At 43.5% G+C, this 17,384-nt stretch overlaps 1 protein-coding gene across 3 annotated transcripts in view; it reads left to right on the plus strand.

Annotated features, from left to right (window-relative positions):
* Positions 1 to 17,384, plus strand: part of mprip (myosin phosphatase Rho interacting protein) — a 66,031-nt gene that overhangs the window by 39,534 nt on the left and 9,113 nt on the right. For 2 of the 3 annotated variants that reach the window (XM_029684936.2, XM_029684935.2), the window contains exons 9-15: positions 1,505 to 1,561; positions 2,200 to 2,268; positions 2,521 to 2,610; positions 2,809 to 3,486; positions 3,621 to 3,758; positions 5,302 to 7,980; positions 16,550 to 16,697. In XM_029684936.2, the coding sequence (XP_029540796.1) occupies positions 1,505 to 1,561; positions 2,200 to 2,268; positions 2,521 to 2,610; positions 2,809 to 3,486; positions 3,621 to 3,758; positions 5,302 to 7,980; positions 16,550 to 16,697 (3,859 nt within the window). The remainder of the gene's footprint in view (positions 1 to 1,504; positions 1,562 to 2,199; positions 2,269 to 2,520; positions 2,611 to 2,808; positions 3,487 to 3,620; positions 3,759 to 5,301; positions 7,981 to 16,549; positions 16,698 to 17,384) is intronic. The other variant, XM_029684937.2, reaches the window with a different exon arrangement.

Genomic DNA, 17,384 nt, shown 5'->3' on the forward strand with positions numbered 1-17,384 from the left:
TGGAGTATACGGGTTGGGTAACATTGTGGGTATAAGGGTTGGGTAACAGGGTTAAGAGTATTTGGGTTAAGAAAGGGCCCAGCAGGCCTTAGCTAGTGTAAATGTTATGATAATGAGCCACTGTGTCCTATTAAAGCACTAAACATTTTAAACACGTGGTACTGGAGTTTTTGGCTAGAACATCATGTCGTTACAGCAGCTTTGGTTGGGAAATTATACTCCTGGCTTGGTTGTAGTAATGAATGAATGAACCCATATTGGTACACAGAGTGCCTTTTGTTGGTTCAATGAAATAGGCCATCAAGGGATTGTTATAGTTTCATAAACTGATTATCGATTAGTCTGCACCTCGTGGACTTTGACAAAGTCATTAGGTATTTTGGGGGGTCTTTTACTTCCTACTTTTTTGGGGCTGTATTTGTGACCAGGGCTTTTATGACTGGGATGTTAGATGATTATACTGTAAACTAACAGACAGTCAAGGGCACTGTGGTGGGTGATGTGGTTAGGACATACTGTTTCAGAGCGGGTTGGTTGGTGTCCTGGATGTCCTAATGCAGTCCTCCATGCTACAGGGGGCAGCACAGTCTCCTCTCCTGTCCAGGTTATCTTCTTGCTACTCATGTGTTCGGCCATGGCCCTCAGGCCTCTGTGTGTCGGCACCCATTCTGCTGTGTGTGTGTGTGTGTGTGTGTGTGTGTGTGTGTGTGTGTGTGTGTGTGTGTGCCACAAACCAGCACTGCTTCCCCAGGGCACTTTGTGTGTTTTCTTCCACTGTGTGAAACCACAACAGACATGAACTGTTTTATTGGACTTGTACAGAAGGCTCTGTGATGCTGAATGGAGTAGGTACATATTTCCCCTGACCACTGGTCCAGGGACAGTTTTATTATTGTATCCTCCTAATGTATATGGTAAGATTGGTGGTAAGGTAATCTGATCCTAGATATGTGATCAGGGGAAACTCCTACCTCGCGCAAAGCCAGCATGTGGAGGATGTTTTCCTGCTCTTTCTCAGACATCAAGTTTTGTTTTGAAGGTTGACCAAAGTTAACTGAAGGGACTTTTTGAACCTTACAAATGTTTGCGATAGTCATTACAAATGTTCTAAATTGTCTAAATATGTTACCATCTTAAGTAACAAAGTGCAGAAAATGTAGCATGTTGGATTTAAAATGCTTCTGTCAGCTATGTACTCTAGTCGCTTAGTCGGGTTAATTCATACTTTTCTTTCAGCTGTGGGTGCCTGTAAGTATGACCTGTTAAAATGATGGGAGTCCTAAGTGGAACCGAGAGGGGCTGTGGTTTTTAAAAGGCTGCAAGTTTAGTATCTGTGTGTTTCAGCATCTCTTGGTTCATCTTGCATGATCTTACTGTGTGGGTTCACTAGACTGCCACTAGACCACAGGTTGATTTAATTGGCATTTTTAAAGAGGTTACATTTTGTGTTATGCTTTTAGGGATGGTGTGTAATAATGCTGAGAATATTTGTTTCTCATTCCAGCCCGACTTGCTGAACTTCAAGAAAGGTTGGATGGTGAAGCTGGATGAGCAAGGACATGTAAGCAAGAAATACAACCTAGGAACTTCACCAGAACAACTGATGTTGCTTTTCTATTGTTTCAGGGAAATTTAAACGCTTGAAGAAATAACATTTATTGATGCCATGAGATTTGAAAATGGCACTTTTCTGTTTGGTGAGTTTATCAAAGTAGGCAGTCGGTTGAAGTTCAAGCGGTTGTCTGAACGTTCACCTAGAACATTCCAGAATGTCTGTAGCATTCTATGGCCTTTTAGTGCCATGGGCCAGCCAGTCTTTGATGGCACAGCTTCAACGGGTGAAAGTTGAAAGGGTAATGTGGTGCTTCTCTTTTTACAGCTGTGTTTATTGTGTAGACTGATGCTCCAACGCTATATTACACGGTCTAAATTAACATTACGCTTTCATAGAAATCGTTACTTTTCAGAGGGCTACCAACATCACTTCAGTCTCCTCTGCTGTCATAGGGGTTTGTTCTGGTCTTTCTCTTTGCTTTGTGTATTGCACACAGAAGCCAAGCTCCTAATGTCATTACTCCATTTTTCTTAGTTTCTGGCACTAAATGTATGTTTTTTGCTCCGTCTACAGCAGTAACAGAACAGTTTCTGTATTCCCAGTGAACTCTGTGACCTGTGTTCCCTCTCTCCTTTTGTGAACAGTGGAAGAAGTATTGGTTCGTACTGACAGACCACAGCCTCGGATACTACAAGGACTCCATTGCTGAAGAGGTGACCTATTTTTCAATCCACCTAGACTGGTCATTCGTCCTAGTTTAACTGTGACCACCAACAGCAGCAATGGTAGTAGTTATCTTTAAAGAGATGGAATACATGTTTGCCAATACAGTTTTGGTTTCCTATTGATATCTTCGTATGTACCCAGTTAAAAAATGTATATTCTCCAACTCCTGCAGTGCTGATAAGAGTCTATTCTGTCTTCCTGATTTTGTTTTCATCATCTGTTATGTTGCTGTATTGCAGGCTTCAGATCTGGACGGGGAAATAGACCTGTCTACGTGTTATAATGTCACTGAATACCAGGCTCAACGCAACTACGGCTTCCAGATACATGTAAGCCCCAATCACTCGCGCACAACCTCCGATTATCTTTATGTAATAACAATGATTTGCATTTATGTATTCACTTTTTAAAATTATTATTTAAAAGCTCTTCAATGTAGGGATGTAACACACCCCTTTTACTATCACCCAAATAGTGCAGCAGTTAATAGCACAGTTTGAATCTAACGCCCCAACTGTCCTCCTCAGACCCAGGAGGGAATGCACACCCTGTCGGCCATGACTGCAGGCATAAGGAGGAACTGGATCCAGGCTGTCATGAAAAATGTCAGACCCTCCACTGCTCCGGATGTGGCAAGCAACCACGGCTCCTTCTCCCCACTGGAGGGACTGGTTCGGCCCGACGTGACCCAGGACTCTCTTTCCTCCGAAGCCTCATCCATGGAGCGGGAGCCAGGGCCAGGCCCCAAGAAAAGTCGGGCCCGCGAGCGCCGGCGAGAGGGCCGTTCCAAGACCTTCGACTGGGCCGAGTTCCGACCCATCGCCCAGGCTCTGGCTCAGCAGCGGGCCCAGGAGGCCGAGCCCCTGCAGACTGACCTAGGAGACCCCGATCGGAGCCAGAGGCGGGAAGAACGAAGGAGGAGGTATGAGTCTGTGACTAGTTCTTCCGTGGACCAACCAGCAGGCTCCGAGGTTGGGAGAATGGACTATGAGAGTGGGGGAGGGAGTGAAGGCAGCCCTGGGGGTAAGAATGAGGGTACCCCCTCCCTGGAGAGGCAGCAGAAGGTGGAGGAGGAGATCGAGCAGCACTGGCAGCAGGTGGAACAGACACCCATCAGGGATGAGAGGAGGGTACCTCTGCCCTCGACACTGCAGACCAGGGAGACGGCCGAGCTGGAGAAACTGCTGGAGAGCTACAAGAAAGGGGTGAATATGGGTTTTGTGTACATGTGTATGTGAGTGCGCATGTGGTTCACTTGAACCGAGATCAATGCAATGTAAAAGATTGGGTTCTTAATCAGTGCTCTTCCTGTGTTTCCGTTCTGTGGTGCCTCTCACAGGTAGAAGAGCTGAAGGTGCAGTTGGAGAGCTGTCACCAGCAGCTGGTCAACTCCAACCAGCACAAACACAATCTGGAGGTCCAGCTGAAGACTGCTCTGGAGAGAGAGCAGCACGTCCGCACCGGATATATCTCCCCGGTAAGCCCCGCAGCTCTAGCTGCTTCTTCTTCTCCTCCACCTCCTCATCCTCAGAGCTGTTTTAGTCTCTAGAGGCAGTCGTGTTGAGTTCATACCTGAGCTACGATTTCATCAACTCAAAGTACAGATTGAACTGTGCGTTCTTCTTCCATTTCGTAACCTCCTTTGCATGTTGTATTTTTATTGTGAGAAAACATCAAACTGACTGACATCAAAGCTACAAACCAGCTCCAGAATGTGCCTTTGCATGAGTCCGTTCATTGCATGTGAGGAGAAACATGAAGATCTTGTTTTTCTGACTCCTTTTTACAGCTTCTTCTGGTTCTTCATCCCCTCTTGCTGTTGTTTTTTTAGATGTAGGACAGATGTCATGAACTCATGCTAGTGTATTGAACATGATGCATTCAATTAATGATTAACATTAGACGGATACGTTTCCTTATCAACGTTCCTGTAATGGTGTAAATGGCATGAATGCATTAGGCCACTAGACTTCGACAGTACAGCCATAGTTGTTGAAATGATGACTTTTGGCTCAGAACTGTATAAAACCTTTTCGGCTTGTCTCATTATGAATTGTTTTGCATGCATTTCATATTTTAACAACCACTGTTCCGACCATCCATTTTTCTTTTAACTGATGTGTGAGCCATACCATTATGCAGGTGTTAGTTGTCTATTGGATTTTGCGTGTGTGTGTCTGTATGAGGGGAAAAAGAGAGAGCGAGAGAGGTGATAATCTGTCCGTATGGTGGGTGAATTGCTGCTTTTTGAATTCCTCACCACATATTGTGTAAATCTGAGGTTATCAAAGACATTTATTTTTCATTTTTTTTTATAGTTTGTGTAACGATCAAAATTAGATTCAGTTAAAAGGAGACTCTGGATAAATGTTTGAGTTGATGGCTATGATGTTTCGAGAGGGAGAGAGGGAATGCAGGCAATTTATGCTGACCTTTGCGTTTTTGCTGAAGCCTTCAAAACTGGTCATTGACATCCTCATAAGAAAGGAAAATAATACATTTCCTGTTCATGTTGTGGGTTTTACTGGAACCATACATTGTACCTGCATTGTTACATTTGCAATTACGCAATGTGATGCAATTTGATGAGTGCCTTTTGAGAAATGTTTCTGTTTTTGTGAAAGACAAGAAGAGTTCAGAAAAAGGAGATTTCAAGAACGTTGTTTATTCCTAGGACCTGGTATGCCACTCATCTCTAAGTAAACCACCTAGCTAGCACTAATTTTGCATTACTTACCCCATGAAATAACTCTTAACCATTTAATGTGCATGCTCTTTTGTGATTCACTAACCGTGGCCATTAAATCTCTTTCCATTGCTCTAAGTCTAATAATTTAGCCAAATGATAGAAGCTGGGTTCTACCTCTTAATGTTTTTAATCATTATGTTTAGTTACATAATTTTGTAGTGGGATTCTATGAATCCAGAGTGAAATAATCAATGGATTACCTAAAATAATTTAGCTAGCCTTTTTCACCCCGCTGTGTGTGTTAACCAACTGTCTGGTCCCCTTTTCCAAGCTGGATCTCCCTTTGGTTCTGGAGGCTGATATCGAGCCCCAGACGAAGAGGCCAGAACTGGTTCATTCACAAGCTCAGAGCTTAGCAAGGAAGTACCAGGAGACCAAAGAGCTCCTGCAGCTACAAGAACTGAAAAAGCGCAATATGCAGGCACAGCTTGGACTCTCGCTTTCTCACCTCTCCATCAAGGAACCTTACCTTCCCGACCCCCAAACAGCCCTTCTGAACAGCCTGCCTCCGTCAAAGCCACCCGTCGAAAAGGCCGTCAGCTTTTTGATCAAAGATAGTGCAGACGTTATTCAAGAGTTAGAGGACTTGATCTCAGGAAAGCTCCTGACTCTAAAGGGACTGGATAGATTGCTAGGATCTCACAGTGAATTCAGTCTGGAGGGTAGTCAGGATATAGGAGAAAGGGGTAGCTGCGAGAGGCTCTTGCAGAGCTGGAAGTATCAGCAGGAGGTAGAGAACGAGATTATGAGGAAGAGCTTGGCCAGGGCGGGCGAAAGCATCCACAATTACGAATCACGACTCCTGACCATGGAAGACATGCTGGGAAGGGTTCAGAAGCAGAAGGTGGAGAGCCTGAAGAGCTCTTATGGACCGCTGTGTCAAAATGAAGAGCACTCTGAAAGCCACGAGATCACAATCAGGACTTTGTCCCAGAGGGTCGAACTTCTAACGAGCGAAAATGGAGCGCTGCACCAGCGCTATCAGGAGATAGTGAACCAACTAACTGAGGCAGACAGGGAGATAGATAGGCTTAAAGCTGAGCTAATCAACCTGCAAGGCGGGAAACAGCACCTACTGGTCCTAGAGGAGCTGAACGGAGTTAGGGCCAGACTAGCGGAGAGCGAAGCCCACGCTATCGACAGGGAGTTCTATGAGCGTGAGCTGAATGAGAAGTCTGTGAAGCTTCATGAGGCGCTGGTCACCTTGGAGGTGCTAGGAAACAGCCTGAATGACACGGAGAGAAGACTGCAGCTGAAAGAGGCCACTCTCAAAGGTCTGGGATTCCACATGGCCAAGGAAGTTGACGATGAGCCCCCTAAGGAGAAACTCAAAGAGCAGCTGGAGGCCACAGAGGCCAAGCTCTTAGAAAAGGAAGCTCTCCTTCAGTCCACACAGCATCTTTGTAGAGAACTTCAAGCTCAGACGGTTGAACTTAAAACTAGAAACCAGGAATCTGAGAGACTCCAGAGTCAGAAACTTGTAGAGGCAGAGAATGAGATTAGGATGTTGCGAGCAAAGTTAGAGGTAGAGGCAAAGTCAGCTCGGGGGGAACAAGAAGTGAATGTTAGTGAAGAGATGATGCAGACAAGTGAGAGGCAGGTAGTAGACGAAAGTGTTATAAAGCAATTAGTAGGTGGGGTAAAGATGAAGTCTGAGGCCCTTAGGCAGGTATTAGAGGTGTTAGCGAAGGTAGATATTAGTGTGGACAAAACACTAATTGATATGAAAAGCACTTTACATATCACAGACTGCCTTGGGTCCTTTGAAGAGGAGCCGGATGAAGTAAGTCAGAGAGTAATGAAAAGGTTGGTATTCGAGGCAGAGTTCTGTAGTCGTCTGTTAAGTGCTGTAGAGGTTAACCCAGGCGAGACGGAAGGTGAAAGTGCATGTAGTTTTGAAAGGCATGTGGCAGAGCGTATGGTAGCTGAGAAGAGCATGTTACTGTTGATGAACAGAATTTGTCCTCGACCAAAGATGGAAGTTGATAATGAGATGACTGGGACTACACAGACCATGGAAGCAGACCTTTTGAATTGGTCCAGCTGGCTTGATAACGACACCAACACTCTCATTTTGAAAGATCTAACAGAGGCATTGCAAGATAAGGTGTTTTTATTGAACCTAATTGCCTCCACCATTGAGACGTCCACTAATGACAGGCTCCTGTCCTTGGTCCTAGCTAGCTTTGATTCCAGCAAACTAAAGAAACAATGGTCTGAGCACCTTGAAGACGCCGCCACAGAAGCCCACATGTCCTATCTCATAAGCAGGCTGAAGTTCCAACACGAGAAAGAGCTGAAAGAAACCATGCTTGAAAAACGTCCGATTGGCAACTCCGACTGTGCCAACTGCTCTCAACTGAGAGAACTGAACCGAGATCTACAATCCAAAATGGCGGATATACAGAATTATCTGTCCAGCCCTGAAAGTCCTATGAGTGAAGATACTAGACCAATAACACACATTCAGATCGAAGGAGAGCCCATTGACTCCCTGGACAAGGCCATTCAGCTACAGGACATGGTGGCCAAGCACAAGCTGGAGCTGCGGGAGATCAAGGACGTCTACGCACAGGAAACAGAAAAGCTTCGACAGGAAGTGGCAAAGGTGGCCGAGATATTGCGTCTAGAACGTGAAGAGAACGTGAAGGAGATCGACTCTCTGACTGTCTGCATGGAGAACCTGAAGAAGAAACAGGAGATGGAGAGGAGTGTTCTGCTGGAAAAGCTCCACCACCAGATGGATGTCACCCCAGGAGGAAGCTATCTCACTGGGGCAGAGGATGGGATGATGTCCCCTGAGACCTCCACAACCTCTGCCCTCAAGAAGCAAATCCAGGATCTGGTGGCCCAGGTCTCAACCATGACGGAAGAGATGAAGCGGAGGGAGCGCCAGGGCGACGCAGCTACCCTCCGGCTGAAATACGACAAAGACCTGGAGAATCTGAAGGTGGAAGCCATTCCTTGTACTTGCTGTTCCTCCGTCCGTGATGCCTTCTGTCTCCTTGTGGCAACCCCCACCCTCCCCGACCCCTTCCGACCTGCCCTTACCCCCTTTCCCCTCGAACCCTGCTCTGCTCACTCTGCTTTCCTTTTCTTTGTAAAACAGTATCATCCAATGTTGCATGGTTGACTAATTCACTGTTGTGCATGTGGTTGTTGACACTAGTTTTGTGCTGAGGAACCCATTTTGTTTCACAGGAAAAGGTTAGTTAACTAGAACTCCCAGACCTAGGCCAACTGGAACATTGTTAATGTGGGAGGCAACCCATCTGCCTAGAGAGACTTACCAGAACCTGTCTGACAGTCACATGAAAGTCAGGCTGACAGAATTGATTTTTTAAGTCATGTTATATAGTGTCTATTAGCATATTTTCACATCCAATGCTAAATTTCCCCTTATCATACCATAAAGTATAGTTGCTGATGAAATGAGTTCCTCAGAAGGCACAGTTTGATGTGCTTGATTACAGATTCCTTTCTTCAATAGGCGTTGTATATTAGAAGTGTCAAAGACAAATGGTTGAACCCCTTTTAAAGCTGTCTAACTGAGTTATTTTCAACAGACACATGATTTGGGTAATGAGGTGGATATATTGCTTTTTTTCTTGAGGATGAAATCAGCTGCATTTGAAGATTCGTGGGGCTTACCTTTTTGTCTTTGATGTTGTGATGTTGCTTTAACTGGCTATAAACGTTCAACTTTTCCCCTCCTGACTTGCTGATTAACAATTCATGGTAATTGACAGGCATTCAAAACAACATTGTAGAATACTTGAAGCTTAGACTAATGACTTTTTTAGAAAAGTGATGCTTAGAAGGAAGAAATGTAAAGCAAGATCTAATCGCAACTGAAAAGTTTACTAACCACAAGTCATTCCCTGATGATCATCTACCCAGAATCTTGGGTACTGTATGTAAACGTATAGTTACCCAGATGTTTCCATATGTCGTAGACCCAATGTTTGTATATATTTTGACTACAGAGTATTTCCAGGTCAAAATGTTTTCCTCCATTGTCATGGTCTCTCTAGATCACATTATGTTGTAGATGTGTATTAGAATTACACACGTAATTTATGATCAGGCTCCAGCTGTACAGTCGTGGCCAAAAGTTTTGAGAATGACACAAATATTTAATTTCCACAACGTCTGCTGCTTCAGTGTCTTTAGATAGTTTTGTCAGATGTTACTATGGAATACTGAAGTATTATTACAAGCATTTCATAAGTGTCAAAGGCTTTTATTGACAATTATATGAAGTTGATGCAAAGCGTCAATATTTGCAGTGTTGACACTTCTTTTTCAAAACCTCTGCAATCCGCCCTGGCATGCTGTCAATTAACGTCTGGGCCACATCCTGACTGATGGCAGTCCATTCTTGCATAATCAGTGCTTGGAGTTTGTCAGAATTTGTGGGTTTTTGTTTGTCCACCTGCCTCTTGAGGATTGACCACAAGTTCTCAATGAGATTAAGGTCTGGGGAGTTTCCTGGCCATGGACCCAAAATATCAATGGTTTGTTCCCCGAGCCACTTAGATATCACTTTTGCCTTATGGCAAGGTGCTCCATCATGTTTGAAAAGGCATTATTCGTCACCAAACTGTTCCTGGATGGTTGGTAGAAGTTGCTCTCGGATGATGTGTTTGTACCATTCTTTATTCATGGCTGTGTTCTTAGGCAAAATTGTGAGTGAGCCCACTCCCTTGGCTGAGAAGCAACCCCACACATGAATGGCCTCAGGATGCTTTACTGTTGGCGTGACACAGGACTGATGGTATCTTCTCCGGACAAGCTTTTTTCCAGATGCCCTAAACAATCAGAAAGGGGATTCATCAGAGAAAATGACTTTACCCCAGTCCTCAGCAGTCCAATCCCTGTACCTTTTGCAGAATATCAGTCTGTCCCTGATGTTTTTCCTGGAGAGAAGTGGCTTCTTTGCTGCCCTTCTTGACACCAGGCCATCCTCCAAAAGTCTTCGCCTTACTGTGCGTGCAGATACACTCACACGTGCCTGCTGCCATTCCTGAGCAAGCTCTGTACTGGTGGTGCCCCAATCCCGCAACTGAATCAACTATAGGAGACTGTCCTGACGCTTGCTGCACTTTCTTGGGCGCCCTGAAGCCTTCTTCACAACAATTGAACCGCTTTCCTTGAAGTTCTTGATGATCCGATAAATGGTTGATTTAGGTGCAGTCTTACTGGCAGCAATATCCTTGCCTGTGAAGCCCTTTTTGTGCAAAGCAATGATGACGGCACGTGTTTCCTTGCAGGTAGCCATGGTTGACAGAGGAAGAACAATGGTTCCAAGCACCACCCTCCTTTTGAAGCTTCCAGTCTGTTATTCAAACTCAATCAGCATGACAGAGTGATCTCCAGCCTTGTCCTCATCAACACTCACACCTGTGTTAACAAGAGAATCATTGACATGATGTCAGCTGGTCCTTTTGTGGCAGGGCTGAAATGCGGTGGAAATGTTTTTGGGGGATTCAGTTCATTTGCATGGCAAAGAGGGACTTTGCAATTAATTGCAATTCATCTTATCACTCTTCATAACATTCTGGAGTATATGAAAATTGCCATCATACAAACTGAGGCAGCAGACTTTGTGACACAAATATAAATGTTCATTCTCAAAACTTTAGGCCACGACTGTATATGAATAGTTTTAAGAGCTGTTGTTTTCTGCATGTGTTTATTAGTCTTGCATAGAGTTTCTAAGCAGATGGCATGGGTTGTAAACCTCATGAAAGAAACATGCATGTAACTTCCAAAATAAAGGAAACACTTAAGTAAATTAGAGATACAATGTATTTTGAAAGCAGGTGCTTCCACACAGGTGTGGTTATTGAGTTAATTAAGCATTTAATATGGGGTCATGTATAAAATGCCCAGTTGCCCATTATTTTGGCTAGCATGACTGTAAGAAGAGATCTGTCACTTTGAAAGAAGCTTCTCAGTAACCAGATCTCAACCCAATTTAATTGGTTCTCCAGATTCTGGAGTGGCGTCTAAGACGGCGTTTTTCACCACCATCAACAAACTATGGAATTTCTCATGAAAGAATGGTATCGCATTCCTCCAATAGAGTTCCAGACACTTGTAGAATCTATGTCAATGTACACTGAAGCTGTTCTGTAAGCTCGTGGTGTCCCAACAACCTATTAAGACACCTGTTGAGACTATGTTGGTGTTTCCTTTATTTTGGCAGTTACATGCAGATCTTCGAGTCATGTTTACGACACAGTTGGATGCACAGATGACATGAAATGCAAGACATATGCTAATCCATGTATTTTGTTGCTGCTGGTGATATAATCTTTGTATAGTTGTTGTGTATAGGGATGGACAGGTGGTAGCCAGGTATTTTTGCAGTAGCAGTGCTCTTCCTGGTCATAGATGGCTGCTGTGTGTGCAGGACAGGTTTCATCCCTTGAACAGCACATTCCAACAGTTAGACCCACACTTTGTTTGCAAATTTCTCAATACTGTAGTTGTATACTATACACCAGCCACCCCATTAAACAGGAAATGGTCCACACACACACTAAACAAAGGGCACGTGTTGCTTGTTGTGAAGTCACAACAGGAAGTGTCCCCATACAGTTCGTCGGAAGTTTACATACACCTTAGCCAAGTACATTTAAACTTAGTTCTTCACAATTCCTGACATTTAATCCAAGTAACAATTACCTGTTTTAGGTTAGTTAGGATTACCAATTTATTTTAAGAATGTGAAATGTCAGAATAATAGTAGTGATTTATTTCAGCTTTTATTTCTTTCATCACATTCCCAGTGGGTCAGAAGTTTACACACACTCAATTAGTATTTGGTAGCATTGCCTTTATATTGTTTAACGTGGGTCAAACGTTTTTGGTAGCCTTCCACAAGCTTCCCACAATGAGTTGGGTGAATTTTGGCCTATTCCTCCTGACAGAGCTGATGTAACGGAATCAGGTTTGTAGGCCTCCTTGCTCGCACAAGCTTTTTCAGTTCTGCCCACAAATTTTCTATAGGGTTGAGGTCAGTGCTTTGGGATGGCCATTCCAATACCTTGACTTTGTTGTCCTTAAGCCATTTTGCCACAACTTTGGAAGCATGCTTGGGGTCATTGTCCATTTGGAAGACCCATTTGCGACCAAGCTTCAGCTTCCTGACTGATGTCTTGAGATGTTGCTTCAATTTGCATCAATTTTATGAAGTGCACCAGTCCCTCCTGCAGCAAAGCACCCCACAACATGATGCTGCCACCCCTGTGCTTCATGGTTGGGATGGTGTTCTTCGGCTTGCAAGCCTCCCCCTTTTCCTCCAAACACAACGATGGTCATTATGGCCAAACAGTTCTATTTTTGTTTCATCAGACCAGAGGACATTTCTCTAAAAAGTATGATCTTTGTCCTCATGTGCAGTTGCAAACCGCAGTCTGGCTTTTTTTTGGCAGTTTTAGAGCAGTGGTCTTCCTTGCTGAGTGGCCTGTCAGGTTATGTCGATATAGGACCCGTTTTACTGTGGATATAGATACTTTTGTACATGTTTCCTCCATCTTCACAGGGTCCTTTCCTGTTGTTCTGTGATTGATTTGCACTTTTCGCACCAAAGTACGTTCATCTCATGTCTAGGAGACAGAACGCGTCTCCTTCCTGAGCGGTATGACGGCTGCTTGGTCCCATGGTGTTTATACTTGCGTACTATTTTTTGTACAGATGAACGTGGTACCTTCAGGCGTTTGGAAATTGCTCCCAAGGATGCATCAGACTTGTGGAGGTCTACAATTCTTTTTCTGGGGTATTGGCTGATTTATTTAAATTTTCCCATGATGTCAAGCAAAGACGCACTGAGTTTGAAGGTAGACCTTGAAATACATTCACAGGTACACCTCCAATTGACTCAAATTATGTCAATTAGCCTATCAGAAGCTTCTAAAGCCATGACATCATTTTCTGGAATTGTCCAAGCTGTTTAAAGGCACAGTCAACTTAGTGTATGTAAACTTCTGACCCACTGGAATTGTGATTCAGTGAATTATAAGTGAAATAATCTGTCTGTAAACAATTGTTGGAAAAATTACTTGTGTCATGCACAAAGGAGATGTCCAGCCGACTTGCCAAAACTGTGGGTTGTTAACAAGAAATTTGTGGAGTGGTTTAAAAACTAGTTTTAATGACCCACACAATCTAAGTGTATGTAAACTTCAGACTTCAACTGTATATCCAGCCAGGAAGTTGGCTCTCTCTCAGTTCGTTCCCATCTAGGCCAGTTTCCCGAGCACTGGGGACTTATCCTTGTGAAAACAGACTTTGGCTAGAGAGGGAGCATAGGACAGCACCGTTGACTGAGTACTCGGATTAGCAGTGCTGAATAGAGGACGGAAGTAGGTTTTGGGTCGAGCTGGTCGGAAGGCTATTCAAATCCCCTCTTGTGGAAACATGCACTGTAATTATAATAGCATTGTGAATGGCTCTCTAAAGCCGTGTTGATCAGGATTACCCCCCCCCCCCCTCCTCTCCCCAGCCTCCTTTCTCTATATCAAGGTTTCCCAAACTCAGTCCTGGGACCTCCCCATGGGGCACGTTTCGGCTTTTGTCCTAGCACTACACAACTGATTCAAATACTCAACTCATCATCAAGCTTTGATTATTTGAATCCGCTGTGTAGTGCTAGGGGGGGAAGAAAAAAAAATGCACCCAGGTAGGGCTGAGCGATAAGGTCTAAAACTCATCAATTTTCTCAAACTTATGGCCGATTCACGATATACAATACCAGTCAAATGTTTGGACACAGCTACTCATTTCAGATTTTTTTATATTTTTTTTTACTATTTTCTACTTTGTAGAATAGTAGTGAAAACATCGAAACGATGAAATAACACATGGAATCATGTCGTAACCAAAGAAGTGTTTAACAAATCTAAATATATTTTTATTTGAGATTCTTCAAAATAGCCACCCTTTGCCTTGACAGCTTTGCACACTATTGGCGTTCTCTCAACCAGCTTAATGATGTAGTCACCTGGAATGCCATTCAATTAACAGGTGTGCCTTGTTAAAAGTTCATTTGGGGAATTTATTTCCTTCTTTATGCGTTTGAGCCAGTCAGTTGTGGTACTGTAGGGGTGGTATACAGAAGATAGCCCTATTTGGAAAAAGACCAACTCCATATTATCCAGAACCTAGGCTGAATATATATATATACCTTCCACAACCATAAGATACACTTATAATTTAATTATTTTATAAAAAATTGTAACTTTAAATGTAACCAGAACCATGCATAATTTACATTCACTAATAATGTAGCAGGCATTATAGAAAATGAACACCTCAAGCCCAAGCACTTGGATCGAACTATAATTTCATAAGCTCTGAATTCAAGGCCAAAAAGTTGAATTGTTATGAACACAACCTTCTGTCTGTCACTAACTGTTTGAACAGCATGCTAACCTGTCCATATGGTTCAGATGCTGAAATCAAGTGGCCTCCCTTTTCTTTCAGAATGAGAATGAGTTGCCAGTTCCCTATATATATAGGGTCCACCTGACTGTGCTGCTGCTCCAGTTTCAACTGTTCTGCCTTATTATTATTCGACCATGCTGGTCATTTATGAACATTTGAACATCTTGGTCATGTTCTGTTATAATCTCTACCCGGCACAGCCAGAAGAGGACTGGCCACCCCACATAGCCTGGTTCCTCTCTAGGTTTCTTCCTAGGTTTTGGCCTTTCATGGGAGTTTTTCCTAGCCACCGTGCTTTTACACCTGCATTGTTTGCTGTTTGGGGTTTTAGGCTGGGTTTCTGTACAGCACTTTGAGATATCAGCTGATGTACGAAGGGCTATATAAATAAATTTGATTTGATTTGATATATTTGTTTTATGCTTATTGCACATTTATAAAACACAGACTAAACAGCTAGTATAACAATCTTTATTTGATTTCAAGGCTGCTAGCGATATGTGGTACTGAGCATTACATTTCCAGAATTAATGTTCATTGGTACATACGTTTTAGTAGTATCTGTTCTTCTCGACATTTGAGGAGTTGAAACAAACAAGGTATGGTTCCAAAGTTTATCTTCTCTAATACAGTAAAATAATGTCTCCGTGTAACGAGTTGAAACCATTTGTCAGAGAGGAAGAAGTGATCTCTGATCTTTGTTGTTGTGAGTGGTAAGGGGAGGGGCTTGGGACAAAGAAGCAAACCTGGAGGTTTCACTCTCGACAAAATCTGTCCAAAATAAGCCCTATGGCCTTATTTTGATCCTAAGCTTGTCGCCTGCCTTCCCGCCTTTGGGCCAACGACTCCCATTGTTTGGGGTGGATTTTATAGTTCTACACAGATCTCTGGTGTAATGGGAAGGTGCACAGAAGGAGCGAACGAGACCAAAACGACAACATGAGAACACGCGGACATAAACGCAAAAAAAAAAAAGAAATACAAAAAAACTTCATTCTGCGATACAGGCATTTGGAATATCGAGCAAAAGCATACATTAGAATTAATCAAATTACTTCGATATATCGTCCAGCCCTACACCCGGTGGGGCCCCGGGACTAAGTTTGGGGTTAACTCTGGTCTATACTACTGAAAGGCAATCCACAGACAGGCTGGCCCTGCCACATCACGATGACGACACATCAGATTCCACTGTCTGTCCCCACAGAATCAGCCTATTATCCATTGTTTTGTTTGGTCTCATCTTAACCTCCTACATTCTATTTTGTTCAATGGTAACAATTTTGTTCAATGGTAACCGATTATAGGTTTTTCAAATTATAGACCTTTACATTTGAGTAATTTAGCAGACACTCTTATGCAGAGTGACTTACAGGAGCAATTAGGGTTAAGTGCCTTGCTCAAGGGCACAGAAGCAGATTTTTCGCCTTGTCAGCTCGGGGTTTCAAAACAGCAACCTTTCGGTTACTGGCCCAACGGTCTTCACCGCAAGGTTACACGCCGCCCTAGACCGCAAACAATATCACACTAGACATTAACTACATTTGTAATAGGTGTTTTATTTGCAAGTGGCCCAGAGTTTACTTAGCTATAAACCTGGCAAGTGGTTGAATACCTTTACTGTTGCAGGGATAATTAGGCTACAGAACACAGCCTTTTCAATCACATGACGTTCTCGCTGTCTAAGCATTCCTTTAACATATTGTGTATTCTGTGATTTTCTTAACACTTTGTACCATATGCTTATGTTGCTCATGGCTAAATGTGCAGTAGCTTGCTCGGTGTTTGTCATCCGTGATCAGTGTCAATGAATGGATGGTCAGCAATGGTTGATGCTAGGGCCAGGAGTTTTTCCTGAACTGGACAAAATCTGGATAAGAGTTGATTGGCTTTCACTAGATCCAGAGTTTGACTTGTCCAGGAAAACATTTTATGGCCCTCTATACACTATAACTAGGGTCAAGAGTTTTTCATAGTCATGGCACATGGTCTGACAGGAAAAACTCTTGGCCCTAGCTTATGGTTGCATGTGGACTCACTTTTCCCACATTACCCTCCATTAATAGGCCACCTGTGAGAGGGGCTTTACTGCCATGGAGGATTCCCACCAGAAAGTGATCGACGAGCTGCAGAGGAAACACCAGAGAGAGCTGGAAAACCTACACGAGGAAAAGGAGAGGCTGCTAGCCGAGGAGACTGCCGCTACCATAGCAGGTCAGTAGTCATTACGATGGCTATCAGAATTAGCACCTTAGTAATCATATTGCTAGCAGTAGCATCAGGCTAACATTAAGTATTTTGTTCACTTGTGTTTGCAAACCCATAATTGTGAGTTATGGGCTCTGCTTTAAAATTGTGGATTTTTCTTTGGGCTCTGCTTTAAAATAGTGGATTTTTCTTTCAAACACAGTTACCACTTTTTTTTTTGGCATAGACTGTTCTTTCTGTTACCGCACGGCAAGCAGTACCGGAGCGCCAAGTCAAGGTCCAAAAGGCTCCAGCTGGCCACCCGGACTATTTACATTTACACCAAATGTGTTTTTTGGGCTACTCTTCCGTAAAGCCCAGCTCCGTGTACGGCTTAAAGTGGTTCTATGGACAGATACTCCAATCTCCACTGTGGAGCTTTGCAGCTCTTTCAGGGTTATCTTTGGTCTCTTTGTTGCCTCTCTGATTGATGCCCTCCTTGCCTGGTCTGTGAGTTTTGGTGGGCGGCCCTCTCTTGGCAGGTTTGTTGTGGTGCCATATTCTTTCAATTTTTTTAATAATGGATTTAATTAATGGTGCTCCGTTCAAAGTTTCTTATATTCTTTTATAACCCAACCCTGATCTGTACTTTTCCACAACTTTGTCCCTGACCTGTTTGGAGAGCTCCTTGGGCTTCATGGTGCTGCTTGCTTG

Source organism: Oncorhynchus nerka, linkage group LG16, assembly GCF_034236695.1.
Source record: "Oncorhynchus nerka isolate Pitt River linkage group LG16, Oner_Uvic_2.0, whole genome shotgun sequence".
Taxonomy (NCBI): Eukaryota; Metazoa; Chordata; class Actinopteri; order Salmoniformes; family Salmonidae; genus Oncorhynchus; species Oncorhynchus nerka.